Source organism: Solea senegalensis, linkage group LG3 (assembly GCF_019176455.1).
Source record: "Solea senegalensis isolate Sse05_10M linkage group LG3, IFAPA_SoseM_1, whole genome shotgun sequence".
In the NCBI taxonomy this organism is placed as follows: Eukaryota; Metazoa; Chordata; class Actinopteri; order Pleuronectiformes; family Soleidae; genus Solea; species Solea senegalensis.
Window position 1 is genome coordinate 13531639 of NC_058023.1, and position 18040 is coordinate 13549678.

Sequence of the window (18040 nt, forward strand, 5' to 3'; positions counted from 1 at the left end):
ACAATATCATTTTCTATTTGCCAAATGCTATAACATTTAATATGTTTACGATATCTCAAACAGCAGTTGCCAGGTGATAAAACAGCAAAGACAGACACATGTTGTAAAAGTTTTATTCTTTATTCAAAGTCAAAAAAACTAAAAGAACAACGATACAGAGAATGAGAATGAAACTGCGTAAATGATCAAATGGAACAAGCAGGGAAAGGGAAAAAATGTTTCCATTGTCATCAAGCATACAGATGCTTCCCTACCAGTCAAACTGGGTCAAGTCGTGTGAGAAAGCAGCCATATTAAGAACAAAGTTCACACTAATGTAGTGGGTAAGGTTTTTTTTTTTTTTTTAAATAGAGAGGCCAAAAGTGCTGTTTCTTTGGACAATCTCTGCTTAAAAGAAAATGAGCTGTTTCACAGGACAAAGGTTGCCCTCTAGTGTCTCCAGTAGTGAAAACACCAAACTGAGCACTGAATATTTTGTCCTTCGTCCTTTTAACTGAAATGACGCCACAACCTGGTGACAGCATGCACCATTTTGTACAACTGTTAGTGAAAAGAGCAGTCGACATAGTGGCAAAAAAACAAAAAACTGGTGGGGAAAACAGGGAGGAGGTGAAGAAAAATTAAAGTCCTCCCCCCTTCATCCACAGTTTATGAACATGATCCTCCTGCAAACAGGTTTACAAAGTCACCAAACGCAAACAAGAGAACCCCCCCTCCAAAAAAAAATTTAATTCTTAAATTTTCTTTATTTATATTCACACAGAATAGTTGTTAACTTTCTTAAATAAACTGAATAGTCCAAATAAACCTGTGTACATGTCAACTATTAGAAATGGGACGCAGATTAGCAACAAGTAGGAGGGGGTTTGAAAAGACAGAAGTCCCAAAGTGGAGATTTCTCCCAAGAAAAAAAAAAAAAAATAGTACAATTGGGACTCCTGTGGATAAAAACACCACCACCTCCAGCAGGTTAAAGGTGCTGTCCTTCAGGTGACCACAACGAGGTGATGGGGGTTCCTTCAGGCACCTCTCCTTCTCCGTGGCTCCTCAGTTGTTCTCTTCATCACTGTCATCTGGGCTGATGGCTGGGCTGTATGTCGGGGAGGTGGGGCTGTATCCGGGAAGTGGGGCTGCACGCGGAGCCTTTAGGACTAGTTGGCTTAGTAGGGAGACGCGGGTGAATACTTGGGTGAGGTCGGGAGTGTCGGGAGGGGGGAGTACTTGGGGCTGGTAGGTGTGTAGGTCGGGAGGTCGGGGAGTGGGGCATGTCGGGGAGGTGGGGCTGTATTTTGGCGTTGTTGGGGAGTAAGTGGGAGAAGTAGGGGAGTACTTGGGCGATGTTGGGGAGTACTTCGGAGAAGTAGGGGAATACTTGGGAGACGTGGGAGTGTACTCTGGGGAGCTGGGGCTGTATGAGGGTGAAGTCGGGGTGTATTTGGGGGAGGTGGGGGAGTAGGAAGGAGAGCTGGGGCTGTAAGAGGGTGAGCTGGGTGTGTAGGTGGGGGATTGTGGGGTGTAGCGTGGACTGGAAGGGGAGTAGGATGGAGAGGTTGGGGAATACGATGGAGAGGTGGGAGAGTAGTTGGGGCTGGTCGGGGTGTAGTTGGGAGAGGTTGGGGAGTAAGAGGGTGATGTTGGGGAATAAGAGGGGGAGGTGGGGGAGTAACTGGGAGAGGTGGGAGTGTAGTTTGGCGAGGTGGGGCTGTAGCTTGGACTCGTTGGCGAGTAGGAAGGAGATGTGGGGGAGTATGAGGGGGAGGTGGGGGAGTAAGAGGGAGATGTGGGAGAATAGGAAGGTGAAGTGGGCGAGTAAGAAGGCGAGGTGGGAGAGTAGCTGGGCGACGTTGGGCTATAGCTTGGCGACGTCGGGCTGTAGCTCGGCGAGGTTGGAGAGTAGGACGGAGAGGTGGGGGAGTAAGAGGGAGACGTAGGGGAGTAGGATGGGGATGTTGGCGAATAAGAGGGAGATGTGGGTGAGTAAGACGGAGAAGTTGGGGAGTAGCTTGGTGAGGTGGGAGAGTAGGAAGGAGACGCTTGGCTGTAAGTTGGGGCTGGTGGGGGAGCACGAGGGGGAGGTCGGGGAGTAGGAGGGGGATGTGGGGGAGTAGCCCGGGCTCTGAGGGGTGTAGCCTCCAGGGGAGCGTGGCTCGTAGGCTGGGGAGGTGGGTGAGTAGTTGGGTGACATGGCTCCACCTAAAAATAAAAACAGACACATTTTAAGTTGAGAAAAAAAAGACGAGATCCACCATTGGGCCACGGTTATTACTTTATCTTTGCTTTACATGTTGCAGTGCAGTATATAGTGTACATGCTGAATTATTTCTCCGTGAATTCCCTAATATATTGTCACAGGTGTTACAATTTTGATGTTTGAACAAATAAACTTTCTCCACTGTCTAACCTGGAGATGGGATGTATGGACTGGCTGGTCCTGGAGATCCTGGAGACCCAGGAGTCGGGGACCAGGCTGGGGAGTAGCCTGGAGAGAAGCCACTTGCATCTGATGCTGCACTGGGAGAGAAACCTGCTGCCCCAGGGGTCATGCCGCTTCCTGAAGAAAAGAAGAAAAAGAGTCAGTGAATGAAAACAGGAAACCAACAAAAGGAGATGAGCCATGTAGATCTGGACATTAACTCACCAACACTGGGAGACCAGGCACCGTAGGCTGGTGTCGCTCCTGTGTTCCATGGTGTCATGGCAGGCGACATACCACTCATGGGGCTCGGCACTGTGCCAAAGAACATTCCAGTGGCTGCAAATAGGAAGGAAACAGAACATGAGTATCAAAGCTCTTGCATTATACCTACAATACATGTCATGTAAACACATTTTAACTAAACAAATCTCTCCACTTACGTCCAGCCACGCTGATGCCAGGTATGTTGGTAGGAATCTCCATGCCGTATTTACACTTCTCAGCATCTAGGAGCAAATCAAAGCAGCCTGTACCAGCCGGAGCGAGCTGGCCGAGCATGATGTTCTCCGACACACCTTTCATGGGGTCACTTTCTCCATGGGATGATGCCTCCATCAACACATCCACCTTGAGACAAGAATGCAAAAAAGAACATAGGATTGAAGTGGGGAATTTCATCATTGGATCTACAAACTGATCTTGATTGATTAGAATTTCTTTTCCCAGTTTTTCACAATTTAACAGTGTCAAATTCATTTCTATTGAAACTATCTTCTCACCGTTTCCTCGAAGGAACACTTCATCAGTGGCCCTGTGTCTTGACGGTTGATGCCGTGACGCGTGATGGCCATCAAGTGACCGCGGCACGTCATGGTGTCACAGAGCAGAGCCAAGTGACGGTAGTTGACGTAGGAACCGTCAAAGGAGATGACGTGGTACAACTCCCTCTCCAGAGCCTTTCGCACAGCCTCGATTCCCAAGACCTTTGAAAACGGAAATCAGTGGAAGGGACAAAGTAAAAATCAAGGACATTTTTTCAAGTCATTCTATTACGGAGACATAACCATTTAGCGTCTGTACCGTGAAGATCTCCACAATGTCGTTGGAGGTGGTTCTGACGGGATCCACGTCCTTCTCGCTGAGCACTCTCATGAGACTCACTCCATCTGTCTCGAGGATCCACTCCTGCAGGGCCTTGAACTCACCATCTTCTGTGATTATGATCTTTTTCTTATTGTCAGTCTGGGGCAAGTGCATGTACACCTGAGGGAAAGGAGTTTCACTGTTACAGACGCGAGTATGATATATATATATATATAAATGTACGTATATATAGATGATTCAGAAGGTAAATTATGTCATTCTGTATACTCCATTACCTTGCTGATCTGCTCAATGCCTTGTAGGGTCATGTCTGTCAGCATGTTGGACTCGATGCACCTCAAGAACACATCGTCATCCATTTTGTCTACCACCTCCTCATCCTAGACGAGAAAAATACAGTTCTGTGTGATTCATCACGCAACAGTGAATTTGTGGTATCTTTGTTAAAAGTATCCTCACGACTCACCTCTTGGAACTTGTTCTCGTCGCTGTTCATGATTCTGATTCGCAAAACAAGCTTTTCCGCATTGTCGTCGTTGAAGATACAGTTCAGATCATCTCCAAAACCTATTCAGGGAAGGAATAAAGGGGACATTAAGTAAGAAAAGAGAGACACTTCTCTCCGAGTACAGAAGTAGGAGCATAATAGCCCACCTGCGTTGATCTTCTCTGCAATCTGCTCCATGGTCAGCTTGCGGTCAGTCATGTGTTTGCGGTCCAGCTCAATGCGCAGCAGCCAAGGGGAAATGCGTGTCACATCAAAGTCAGGCATCTCGTAGTACACATTCACCCACTCCTGGTCCTCGGCCACCACAGTGTTCTGAGGGTTGGGGTCGTAATAGATGGCAGTGTTGGCAGTCACCTGAGGAAAAAGAGACACATTTTTAGCTTTTGTAAATTAGAAGGAAACCCTTCAGTTTTCATGACAGATACATGAAAAGCTCACTTGTTTTTTTTCTTTGGCAATGTAAAAAAAAAAAAACCCACACAATGAGAACAGTACAGTAACTCTCTCTTACCTTTCGCAGTGTGGTGTGCTCTAGTCGACAGAGGATGTCCTTGGCCCTCTCAGCGTCACGTGCTGCCTGACCCAGCAGGAAGACGGTAAGTGAAGGTGTCTTGGGCCTCTTGGAGATGTTGATCAACTCCTTTAGACGTGGCACACCAAGTGTTACGTTCTTGGCTGATACACCGGCGTAGTGGAAAGTGTTTAGAGTCATTTGAGTGGCTGGCTCTCCCAGCGACTGGGCAGCCAGAGCTCCAACCATTTCACCTGGGTGGGCCTGATGGAGGTGAGGAAATTTGATTAATATAAAAAAACAGCTTATCTCCATAATATCATGTGAAAATGCAATTGAAATTGAAAAATGAATTTGCTCAACTTACAATGGACTGGTTGAACTTGGTCTCGATCTCTCCCAGCAGCCAGTCGAAAGCCTCAGTTGAAAGGCGGAACTCCTCCGTCATGCGCTTGGAGCAGAGCGTGGAGCGCAGGTGGATGTTGAAAAGCAGAGTGGCATTCTGCTGGGCCTGTTTGCTCAGTGGGTCGTCCCCATTCACAATCACCAGCTTTTTACTCAACTCATGAACTCCTGCAGAGCCAAATACACATCACAGAGGTTCAGATCAATGCTGCAGTTAAGACAGCATCTGTGTTTGGTTTTTTTCCCTATATAACTAATATAACAAATGGCACTAAAGAGATTTACACTCTGAACAACATTCGAGCCATAACTTCTCAAGCTCTATTTCTATACCGTCAGGTGACAACATGGTTCACAAAATCCTCTAAATAAAAATATGAAGTAATGACTTTGCTTAATGCATTGAAGGTCAGTGGCGGGTGATGTAGAATATATTTCACCTACGATGTCTGTACTTACCCTCGACTACTCTTAGTGGATTCAGGTCTGTTGGGGTCCGAGTGTTGATGCGAAAGATCTTCTGGGCGTTCCAGATCATTCTGGCCAGGTTGCATGGCAGCACAACCTAAAAAAACAAACAATTATTTATCAGAATTTTTTGATTGTTCATGTGGCGGAGCAACTGCTATTTCACAGAGGCGTGCATGGATCTGATCACTCACCTTACTGTCTCCAGTGGGGAAAATTGTTCGAAGGGTGTCCCTGTCCTCTTTCATCCTATCAAACTCCCTCTCCAAAACGCCCTGTACATGAGCGTTGGTCTGCACGTCTTTAACCACGTCTTCTTGCAGGATCCGCCTCAGTGCGCGCTCATTTGTGCAATCAAATCGGAATCTACACAGAGTAGACGACATACAACAGACATTAGGGTTCTAGCAAGTCTAACATCTTAAATGTGAGGTTATTTCATTTCCTAGCTTAATATACACAAGTATAAGGATGTGTGTGTCACTCACTTCTTCTCAAATGCCTTGTGTGAGGGTTTGACTGTTGCCAGATTTTGAAACTCCACGTTCTCTCCTGCCAGGCCGTCCTCACCGTAGCGCAGCTGAACCACCTGGTTGATGGAGTTACGCACTGTGCCATCGTACTTCACCATTACAGACTCCATAGATTTGATGAGACGACGCTGGATGTAACCTGTTGAGGCAAGACAGAGTTTCCACATTAAAAAATGCCAATTAAACGGCTTTGTATGTGAACAAAAGCTCCCTTGACACTCGGATGCTTTGACTCACCAGTCTCGGCAGTCTTGACGGCCGTATCAATCAGACCCTCTCTGCCTCCCATGGCGTGAAAGAAGAACTCTGTTGGTGTCAAGCCGGCCAGGTAGGAGTTCTCCACAAAGCCTCTACTCTCAGGACCGTAGTCATCTTTGATGAAGTGGGGCAGTGTGCGGTGTTTGAAGCCAAAGGGAATTCTTTTACCCTCCACGTTCTGTTGCCCCACCACAGCAATAACCTGTATGAGGATAGATCGACAGTCAACAAAAGGTAAAATCTACAATTGTCTTCCTGATGAAAGTGTGTAAATTTATCAGACTCTTACCTGTGAAATGTTAATCTTTGAACCCTTGGAACCAGCGACCACCATGGACTTGAAGTTGTTGTACTCAGACAGAGACTTCTGGGCGGACGATCCCGTTTTGTCACGGGCGTCGTTGAGGATACGATTCACCTGGTTCTCAAAGGTCTGTCTCAGTGTGTTACCAGGGGTCGGCTCTAGCTCATTGTTGTGGGCTTTCTCAATGACCTGGGAGGTGGAGGGCAAAGGTAAACTACATTTTCTGTACTAAAGTTCCCATGAAAACCAAGTACAGCCGTGTCAATGATTTGCGTTTACCTCTATCACATCCTGCTTGGCTTTCTTGATGGTGTTCTGAATGTCGAGGTATGTTTTGGCATCAGCGATGGAGTCACCAATACCAATGGAATGACCTGAAGGGGTTGTGAATAAAAAAGAAAATAGGCCAAATAACGACAATTAATGTAAATGGTTTGGTGCAAAAACAATTATTGTTTAACGTTTACCATTTAATACAACAATAATATCAAGTATGATCTACAATATTCCTGGGCATTATTGTTGATTGAAGTTTTAATTGGAAATAACAAAAGGACTATTTTAACAAGTAAAATGCTTAAAATTAACAAATGTGCTTACTATGAACATTCTCCACACCCCTAACTCTGTACAGTTTAAATTATCCTCATCCTTCATAGTGTAATATAAATACTACTCTGCTTCATTCTTATTTAACTTGTCAATCAGCAGATCTTCATCTTCCTAAATGTTTGGCTTGCAGAGGGAAGTATCTTAAAAATATGGAATAGTTTTCTCATCTAGCTGTACATATAATAGAAAATACAACAAACTCTAATATTACCTTTGTGAGAGAAATAGTTTGTGATCAATGTAATCTAGGCATATTGTCTTCTTTTTGGTTCACTGAGGTTTTGTATTAAGTGAAATGGACTTTCATCTCTTTTGTTTTACCCTCGATGAGCAGCCAGTTGTTGACCACAGTCTGAATGTTGGAGTAGAAGAGTCTGGTGATGTCATGACCCATCTCCAGGTAGGAAATGTGGACGAGGGAGCCAGCTGACGTTCCAAGAGACTTCTTACACAGGATGCCCATGATCAACTCACCATTTTCCACTATCACCTATGTGAATGAGATAAATGTGAGTTTCCTCGCATTGTAAACCACTTATATTCTTTGAACTACACTTAATTAATCAGGGTTTTGCACCTTGGTATCCCCAGGTGAGATGTGTTTGTATGGACCGCTGTCCTCATCGTCAGGGTGAGTGCTGTGAGTGCGGATGACATTGATGTGTCCGGGAATGATGAGACTGAAGATCTGCTTGCCTGTCCACAGAGGACGTGGTTTGAGAATGGCCGGTTGAGGCATTTTCCCGTCCCAGGTGGACAAGAACATGAGGAGATTCATGACTTCACCCTGTCAGAGCAAAACGTACAGTAAGTACAAAAATATTCTGACAACACTACATATTCATGGGGTTATTGTCTGAGATGCCAACAATCCCCTTACCCTCTCTAAGAAGACGTCCCTCTTTGTGAATTTGCGTACAGCGGTGAGAGTGTCCTGCACAATACCCATGACGGGTCTGTTGGACTGGGGCGTAACAATCATACGTGGCACCATGGCCAGCTCCTGAATCTCTGCCCTGGTCTCCAGGGACTGAGGCAGGTGAAGGTTCATCTCATCCCCATCAAAGTCAGCATTGTATGGGGTGGTGACACTGAAGGCAGAAAAGAGAATAGGATGTTGGAGATGATGATGCTTCTTTTTTTTTTTTTGCACATGGATTATAGCTGTTTCTGTTGAACCAATCAAACTTACATAAAACGTAAGGAATATTCTGAAGCGTGCACTCAAGTGCTAAATAAATTACTTCTGTGACAAGCAAGTGAGGTCTGGTCATGTGATACCTGAGATTAAGTCGAAATGTGGACCAGGGCAGAATCCGAACCCTGTGCCCCATCATAGACATTTTATGTAGTGTGGGTTGCCGGTTGAAGATAACAATGTCACCGTCACACATGTGCCTTTCCACCTAAAAAGTGAAAATACATCCATTTTAAGATTGAAATAAAATATTTCACATCTTTGTGTAACAAGGGGCATTCCTTGTAATATTATACACATGCGTTAATATACATCTTTTTTGTTTAATCTTGCCTTGTAGCCTATCTGCAGGTGAAGGTCACTGGGTTTGGGGTGGAAGCGGAGGTCAATTCTGTCTCCATTGTCGCGTATGATGTATTTGGCTCCTGGGTACTGGCTGTTGCCTCTTCGCACCAGCTCTTGCAGTCTAAAAGAAGCCATGGGAATTAATTAGCTGGCATCAAATTGAACTTGATGAAATACAAGTTTGTGCACATTGAATGAAATTTAGCCTGGTAACTCTTCTGAAGCACCTGTCAATGTTAAATGGTGTGACGATTTCTGGGAAGGTCATATTAGCTGCGATGGATCGTGGCACGCCCACTTGATCGATTTGCAGGTTGGGGTCTGGGGTGATGACAGTTCGGGCTGAGAAGTCCACACGCTTGCCCATGAGGTTACCTCGAACTCGCCCCTCCTTTCCTTTTAAGCGTTGCTTTATGGATTTCAGAGGACGGCCAGATTTTTGCATTGCCTAATTGAAAGAAATACATGAATTAATAACCACCATAAAATCATTGTGCAAATTTTTGAAACGGAAATTTACTACAGCCACTGAGACTGATATGTAAGGCACTGAGAAGTGCTCACATACCCTTGGCAGGCCTGGCAATTCATTGTCCACCATTGTGGCGACGTGAAACTGAAGCAACTTGACGTCTTCAGCTATTACATGAGCTGCTGCACCACTCTGCTCGTTTCTTCTCAGCTGGTTGTTGATTTTAACAATATCGGCCAGCTTGTGGGTCAGGTCATCCTTTAAAACAGAAGTCAGTTGTTATTCTACAGCTTAGCTCTCACTCTAATGCAGCATAGAAAAGCACACCAGAATAAAAACATTCAGATTGAGTTTTATTTCTAACCTTTATTAAACCAGAAGAGTCATACTGACAGTAAAAATCTTTTACATGAGAGCCGTGAGCCTCTTACCTGGTTGCGAGCAGATCCTTGCATTACTACAGCAGGCCTTACAGCCAGTGGAGGCACGGGCAACACAGTCACAATCATCCATTCGGGCCGGGCAAACTTGGGGTCCATGCCCAGGATAACATCCTCTTCATCTGAGATGCGCTTAAAGATCTCATGTACACGCTCAGGACTCAGCAGGATTTTTTTCTCCTGTGAATCCTCATTAACGTGCTTCCATTCCGCATACAGCTCCAAGCCAGTGCGTCTGATGCGTGGCTGGTAGCGCCCACAGCCACCGTGACCCTGCATTGGTCACAAAAAGTTGAGGTAAGATGGGAGAGTACACAGCCAGGAAATGTTGACACCACGTACGCACATAATTATGACAACAACCAAATACCTTCTCCTTGGTGAGGTCCTCCTCATTCTCCTGCTGTTCCACTCCAAATTTGTTATCCATTTCCTCCCCACCTTCACATATATTTTTTCCTTTGCACAGCTCATAGACGTGTGTCAAACGCTTTCTGGGCTGCCCTTTAGATTTTATCAAGATGTCTTTGATTTTTGGATTGTTCTTCAAATAAAAAAAAAAAAATTATTAGAGTGCAAATTCATTACAAGCAAAACTTAAATTGAAATTAGACCTAACATTAAAACATATCATGTGGCATTAACACAGCGGTGAATATACTTACTGAATCCACTAATAGCTTGGAACAGAAGAAGCAGACACATCGGAGAACCTTTATTATCTTTGTAATAAAGCAAACGTGGAAAACTGGCTTTGCCAGTTCTATGTGCCCAAAGTGACCTGGACATTCTGTCATGTTGCCTGGGGGAACAAACATGTGACTTACACAGAGTCAAAAAATCAACAGTCAACAACAAATAACATAATTTATCAGGAAATATACCTGCACATGTCTGACATCGTCCAGTTCTTTCAATGACACCCTGTCTTGGGTCCATGAGGCCACCAAGTTTAGGACGTCCTCCTTCTGTTGTTTCGGGGTATTTAATCCCCCCTTCTGTGACAGACATCCGTTTCTAGGGAGATGAATGGCAAACATTTACTTTATTTGATACTTCAGGAAAGTTATTGTTTACCATCAGTGTTAGAATATGAATGACCAAAGGTATTTTTTTTCATACCTTTCCCATATAGAAATATCAAATATTGAGTGGTGAAAAACTGTATTACCACTAATAAATGTTGCATCAGTGTTACATATAGCGTTAACAGTAAATAAATATGATGATAAAATCAGTTTGTCTAGTGATTGCATGTAAAAACATAATCTGAAGAGTTATTTTTCTGTATCCTTTATTCCTACAAGACACACAACGCTCAATCAAAAATCATGCATATCCGTTTATTTTTTAACTTTTTATTGTTTAAATTTCGGGTGAAAAAAACCTAACCGTTGTTACAATGCGGTCAGAGGTAAAACACTTTAGTCCACAACAAATAGCTACAAAATAAACACTACTGCTTTTACTGATGGGCCTAAAAGTCACACTGCATGAATACAAAGGGGGTTTAATTCATGTGATAGCTTTGATCCTTTTTAATAATGTAGTGCTTTAAGTTTTTTCGAACTTCCTGCTACATGCTAATTAGCACAAGCTCCACTAGCCGGATAAAGCTAGCTAGGCTAGGCTAACAGCAACAGGAAGCATCTTCGTTGTAAACAGAACCATGTACATGTTTAATCTACAAGATAAGTTAAGTAATTGTTAAAAGCAATGTGTGCATGATGTGTCAGATATTTCACAAAAAAGATCCCCATAAAGAAAACCTACAAGCTCATCTGGGCTGAGGACGCCGAATTGAACTCTCTTGATCAGGCGCAATGGGCATGCGCTGTCGCCGGAGGGCGGTCCGTGCATCCTGTCTATTCAAAGAGACGCGTCCTTCCTCGGCACGCCGCTTTGTGAGCAGGAACAGCCTTTAACTCGGCACCTCGGCTCTGGTCAGGCCGCCAACGGTGACCGGATAGTCTCCGAAGGCGATATCCCAGGGACCTCAGCTGTCGCTTGCCTTTATAACGTAATTAATTGTACTTTGATCCTGACTTCGCTAGCTACCGACTGTCCCCCTCCCTTTTTCTGGTCTACACTCTGGAGCGCTCTAAGCGCTTCTGAACGTTAAGCTCCTCAACGCTTGTTTATATAGACTGAGTGTTACTACGGGGTTTCACACTCAAAAGGACAGGGACAGAGTCTTTGTGGGGCGGGCCATAGGTCTGCGTAGTAAAACGCCCATTGGCTGTTTAATGCAGTTACGTAAACAAGTCCTTTTATCACACGTACAACCAATAAAATTCCGTGTTGTATTTCGTCAACGAATCAAAAATGAAGGCGGGCGTTGATCGGTTTCTAACTCATCCTTATTGGCTTTGTTAAAACAGTGTAGGCTGTGCCATTGTAAATTTGCATGCTAAATATGAATATTAAATTACAATGCTCCCTATTCGCCCATCTTCTCATTCATATTGAGTAGAAGATAATAATTATCCAATAGGCACGAAGAATTTTGCCTTTTTAGAATAATTTAACCGAAACCCTCCCCGTTTCCGATGTTTTCCGAACGCTGCCGATGTTGAATTCTTCCCAGAGAGCAAAAATAAAAAAAATCTCTGTTGTCTCGTTCGTCTCGCTCTGGATCAGCCTGGGCTCTAAGAAAAGTGGCTCAGGGCTGAGGCCTGTAAAAGACCGTTTATGAAACTGGAAAATTGTCGAAATACATGACATTTTCGTCTCAAAAACACTGTAATGCGGATTATTTTTCGACCTATGATAGGAGCACGTCGACGATCTGCTTTTTTAACTTGTGGAATTTTGGATCTCTGGGACTTTTGTTGCAAGCCTCGGACTCACCCGCGCACGATGTCCGACCAGAGGACTGGATTTTCCGCACGGCCTGTAGGAAAGTATGGGAGAAGCCTGGAGTGTTCTTTTCTCGTGTGTTTTCAGATGTTTTGACATTTTTTTTTACTAATATTTGTCATATGCTGAGTATTTGTCTGACTGTATTATTCGCGGTTTTTTACGTTTTCGTTTTTTTCCTTTTAAGAGTGACATTTTGTTACAGGCCACGTTTTAAAATCAACCACAAACGCCGTCGTTTTGGCGGTGAAGTAATATTTGTCCGCTTTCTGTTTCAATTGTCTTCTTAAATGCAGTTACTGCAGACTGAAGATTACGTGGTAGAAACGACCCAGTCTGTAATTAATTTAAGTCCAATGTTGGTATTTATATTTCGTAGAAGTGTTGCTGGTTAGCTTTAAAGTCAGACTTCTTCGCCGTCGACGGTATGTTCTTCGTTGTTGTCTCTCTGTCATTATGCCAAGTATTGTGTATAATTAATTTGGATTTTGTTATGTGTGTTTTTTTGTAAAATGTCCATATGCTCGTGTGCGCCCAGTCCAGTAAGTCAGACCTACGAACGAACGGTTTGTCCATTAACGTAATGGACACATCGTTCGTTTCTTACCAGTTAACTATTAGCTAATTAAATCCGTCGTTATGTAAGCCACACTATGGTCGTGTTTAAACGTAAGTGTGTTTATTTTGTTACAGTGATAATGGAAGTAGTTTCCGTGTTTTTCTCGTTTAGAATAAATAAATGCTATCTCTGCTAGCATAAAGCTGCTAGGTCTCCATTAGCGTCCAACATGGCGGAGGTTGACTATTTTCTTGTAGAGAAAGATGGAGACTGGGATATTCTTGTTGTTTTACTAGACCATGTTATTAGCTGCGCATTTTCACAATATCGAGTTGATTCTTATACAAGAACGACACTAAATAGTGTTTCCATTGTCTTACGAATAGGTAGAGTTGAATTTTCGAAACATGGTATTGAGCCATTATTTCAGCGGTCTAGACTCCTCGTCGGTGTCGAAAGTTGAAGCCATTTTGCTAGCTAACTACGTGCATGTGACTGTAATTTAAAAAGTAAGTCCGCTGTTATGAGCAATAGTTTAAGAAATCGTTTCAGCACCAGTCTTGTTTTCAGAGACGGTTATTTGTGTGTAATCCTACAGTTAAATCTGGTGAGGTCTTGTATGTTACACCCAAGGTAAGTTAAGTATAAACGTTTGGTTGCTGCTGATTTCAAATGTCTAAAAGGCTATCGGTACAATGTGTGTCTATGTGAACTCAATTTGAAAGCTGCACTTCTTAAATGCCCCAGATTTAAAATTGTGTTGTCCCTTTGTGTGTTTACAATAACGGGAATGGGAAGTGCAAGCAAAAACTAGACACAATGCTTCAACCACCTCACAATATCTCCTTACATTAGTTGCATAATATTGACGATGTTGTAGTTGCTTATAATATGAAATGACTGTAACACTGCCTAAACTATATGGTTTAATTTTACTGACCTTTTTTAAATAAAGAAACTGAACCAACATGTTTGACTGGGTTGATTTTTTTCTCCCTTTGGGGCTCTCCCACGTTATTTTTACATACATGAATTTATGTGTAAAACAGTTACTTTAGTGCATTGTGGCTGGTTTTGCTTTCTGTGTCTGTGCTGCTGCCCTTCCAGCATGAACAAGCCTCTTTGCCATCATATCTTTCTGGCAGGTCCCCAAGAGGAGAGCATCTTTCAAGTCCAGAGGCAAGGCTAGATGGTACGTTTGCAGTATCCTTATGGAGTAAATAAAAAAAAAAACACGTTTTAAATTCCGACAAACTGATGAAATGGCATGCATGTCAAGTTTGATATGCACAGCGGAATGTGACAGTAAATCACTTTGTTCACCATGTGCCATGCAATACCAATGTCTATACAAAGGATCTATTATAGAGCAGTTGGCTCCCTCTTCTGGCTCAAACTGAGAACGATCACCATTGCAAAGATATTGCACAACCACGTTTCCAGTGCAGAAGTGGGCCCCACAAGGCCGCCAGTCCTACTCCCTCTGCTGCTACAAGGTTAGTGCATAGGCTTAAGAGTTCAGGTACAAGATTGAGTGAATTTAACAAAAAAAAACATTTGAAGGGAAGAATTTAATCACACACCAACATTTTTACTGACATAATATGTCTAATTCTTTTGCTAAATAATATTGTAATATCCATCAACTAAACAAAAATCACCAACCTGTTGAGAGCTGGATTGTGAATCCTAGAGAAAATCAAAGTTCGATTATTATTGGTGGTAGTAGTAGTAATACGTTAACAAATGTTACAACGTTGGTATGAAGATGTGACCTGTAAGTAAGTGGTTCCCCATTACAGACCTGTACTTATGTTGCTGCATGTTTTTTCCATTCTTATACTAATTTAGATATTGACTAGATTTCATAAATTGCAGAAATATAATTGATAATTGATCTGACTGATATTACAGGCAGAGGTGAAATGTATGTGCTGAGTACTTGATTTGTAAAGTATGTCATTGAGTGACATTTAAGTTACATAAAACTTAAAAATACAGCAACTGTTAATGCTGTGACATATTGTGTCATTAATAATGATATATGATACTATAACAATTAAAGAAGCCATTTAATGAGCTGTTTTTCTTCTGATGCTCACATACAGTGTTTTGTACGATTGAGTGAGAATTTGACTGCAGGATATAAACATAAAAATTAATTTTTATTACTATTAGAGCTGCAACTAACGATTATGTTCATTGTCGATTATTTTCTCGATTAATCGTTTTGTCCATAAAATATCAAAAAACCTTAAAAAATGTTGATTGGTGTTTGTCAAACCTGGAAATGATGATTTTCTTAAATGTTTTGTCCACAACCCAACATGATTAACTGTTAATGATTTCTTTGTTATCCAGAGCAAAGAAATTAAGAAATGGTTTGTTTTAATGAAAAAAAAGCTTCAAACTGATATATCGATTATCAAAATAGTTGTCGATTAATTTAGCAATCAATTAATTGTTTCACCTCTACTATTAATATGTATTGCAATTTTAATTTGTTTAAATTAACAATCCAAGTCGATTAAACAATATCCCCATTTCAAACAAGGTCTCAGAAGAGTAAAAGTTTGGGTAGGGGTGTTTTTTTGTTGTTACATTAGACCGTTTTTATCTATACTTGTGTTATCGTATTCATGTGTTGTATTAATATTCACATATGTAGGGTCAGAACATTTAACACATGATTTCCTGTAAAAGGCCCTGGATTTGGTTTGTCTGTAGGGGGAGCTCTTGTTTGATGATGTCAGAGTATGACTGTTAGTGTGTATGTTTACAGGGGTTGGTGGGGAGGTAGGGAAGGGAGGAGCTTTGTAACACAATAAAGTAACACTGAACAAGAAGAGAGGGAGAGACAGGCAGATGGAAAGCATGGTGGGACGAGCGAATGTGACTGGATATTCGTTACTCAAGAAAAAAACAGCAACATGTCCATAAGGCTGTGATGCTACTGCTATGATAAAATGTTTTTGCTGACCAGACAATAGGGATTTTGTAGGTTATATTAAAGTTTGTGAATCAGATTCTGGGCTTTTTATGGTGTTAAAGTAACCAAATTTCGCTCTCATAATCAAAGACTAAACAACAGCCTCCAAAGGAAATTTGCCATTCAACATTGTTTCTAGGAATAAAAGTGATTCACCCATTGTAATTTGAACAAAAGAAATATGTGTCAGTTTGTATTTTGCCTCAAGCTTTTTATCAGGATTTTGTTTTTAATAAAGATTGGTGACGCAGGGTCGGAGGCATGCTCACTGAGAGTCCACTGGAGCAGGCCAGCCCATTTCTATTCGCAAGAGAATGTCCTGTTCTTTGGGTGCTTGTTTTGGCTGATGTCAGCGCCTGTCAGTCGCCATCTTTTTTATCATTACTTTATCACCCACACGCTCCTTACATTAGGCCCTCCAACTTCTGATCTTCTTGGACTCCCTTTTTTCAGATGGCTCATCTACAAAAACTAGTGGAGAGAAGTAGGAATGTTAAGTCACCTACTATTTGGCTCACAGGACACAGCAGAGATTTGCAGTAGATCCATTTTTTGTATTAGTCCTTCCAGCTTCTTCCTGGAACTATCTGGTTGCTAAATTAATTGCTCTTAATCCCACCTTGTGTTGCAATCGGCTTTAGTGCTAATCTGGGTCTCATGTAGTGCAGCCAAGTCTCATCTGGGTAACCCTGCTCCACTGGCCTGTCCACTGCTCTCTTCTCCCAAGGTCCTGGAGTCTGGAGTTGTCTGGAGTCTCCTTTGCCATGTATCCTATTTTTTCCCCCCACTTTTTATTTATTTAGTGTGTATCCTATTGGCCATTTGTTTATGTACAGTTCACCCTTGTACTCACATGCTTGCTGTTCCGCCCCTTACAGAACCTTCTCCCTTGTCTATCCTCCTTTTGCTTGAACCTTCCTCATAATTTCACGCACGCTATCTTCAGCCATCTTTTTTTGTTCTCACCCTTGCTCCATTCCCTCCATCTCTCTCTTGCCCTCATAGATGGCACATGCTGTTTGTACTGGCTCTCTCCTCGATGTCCAACTTGCCTTTGCTCTCTTTCTCTGTCTTCACTTTTTTGTGTTTAGTTTCGCTGTTGTGTTTCCCCTGGCATAATGCCATAGCCCCTGACCATCTGTCTCACGCTTTTCTTCCCTCTTAACTGCTTTCCTTTTCGTCTGTTATCCGGTTGTAAATAGTGATTAATAATTTTCCGGTTGATCTTTAGACAAATTCACCTCACTTCTGTTGCCTTAAACCCTTTGTATTTTTCTGTCTCTCTTTGTAAGATTTTTTTATAGCCCGTTGTGTTTCCGGAAGGTTCTCATTGAAGCGTCTGTGTGCTATTTAAAGTGTCTTGCAGAGAAAGAGGGCTGTTTACAGTGCTTTCAAAATACAGGCTGTCTAGAAACAGGAAGTACCATCGCCCCGAAGCGCAGCAGTGCATAGCCTCAGCCAACACGCAGCCACTTCCTCCTCCTCAACAGAGGCTCCAGCAAAACAACCCTTACGCTTATCAGAGAATTATGCACCCCTCCCATCTGCTGCCCGTCCTCCTGAATGGCGCACATACACAGCAGGCTTTTCACCTCCACCATGGACTATCTGGCTTTCTCCCATTCTCCTGTGCACACAGCCCCCCCTTTTTCTTCCTACAAATGTCTGTCTTCGCCAGTGCAGCATGCCTGAGTAGCTGCCTGGAGATGAAGAAGCTAATTAATTTGATTTAGCCGTTCTCTCTCTCTCTGGCAGTGGAAAAAACAGCCGTCCACACCACCCTTCCACACCGTATCAGCCACCCCTCCCTGATGATTTTCCACCTATCCTTTCCATTCTCCTTTGGCAACACACTACAAACCCTCTCTTCCTCTCCTCCTTTGCTTTTTTCTTTCCTGTTACACAACTTTATTTAGCTAGTGGTTTGTTGCATATCAAACTAATTGTGAATTCCATGTCGATTGTAACATGCATATGTGGCTAAAAACCCATCCATTACCCCCTTTTATCTCTTGTGTGTGCCCAGGGACAGTTTGTGTGACTCAGCAGTGCTTTACCG

At 42.7% G+C, this 18040-nt stretch overlaps 1 protein-coding gene and 1 long non-coding RNA gene across 2 annotated transcripts; one reads left to right on the top strand and one right to left on the bottom strand.

Moving 5' to 3' along the window:
* Positions 1-97: 97 nt before the first annotated feature.
* Positions 98-11706, bottom strand: polr2a (RNA polymerase II subunit A). Its single transcript, XM_044020304.1, is given in 33 exon segments — positions 98-1123; positions 1125-1166; positions 1168-1256; positions 1258-2043; positions 2045-2193; positions 2402-2551; positions 2639-2752; positions 2857-3043; positions 3196-3399; positions 3497-3679; positions 3796-3900; positions 3987-4087; positions 4175-4382; positions 4540-4803; positions 4907-5112; positions 5404-5509; positions 5607-5778; positions 5901-6084; positions 6183-6405; positions 6493-6696; positions 6787-6881; positions 7441-7609; positions 7697-7906; positions 8000-8210; positions 8401-8525; positions 8651-8783; positions 8890-9110; positions 9231-9392; positions 9566-9847; positions 9945-10118; positions 10240-10376; positions 10459-10591; positions 11348-11706. Coding segments are annotated over 33 exon segments (5892 nt in total). The 5' UTR covers positions 11435-11706; the 3' UTR covers positions 98-1047.
* LOC122765856 lies at positions 7694-8378 on the top strand. Its single transcript, XR_006360017.1, has 3 exons — positions 7694-7750; positions 7826-7926; positions 8041-8378. It is a non-coding gene; the product is annotated as an uncharacterized LOC122765856 (long non-coding RNA).
* Positions 11707-18040: the final 6334 nt, after the last annotated feature.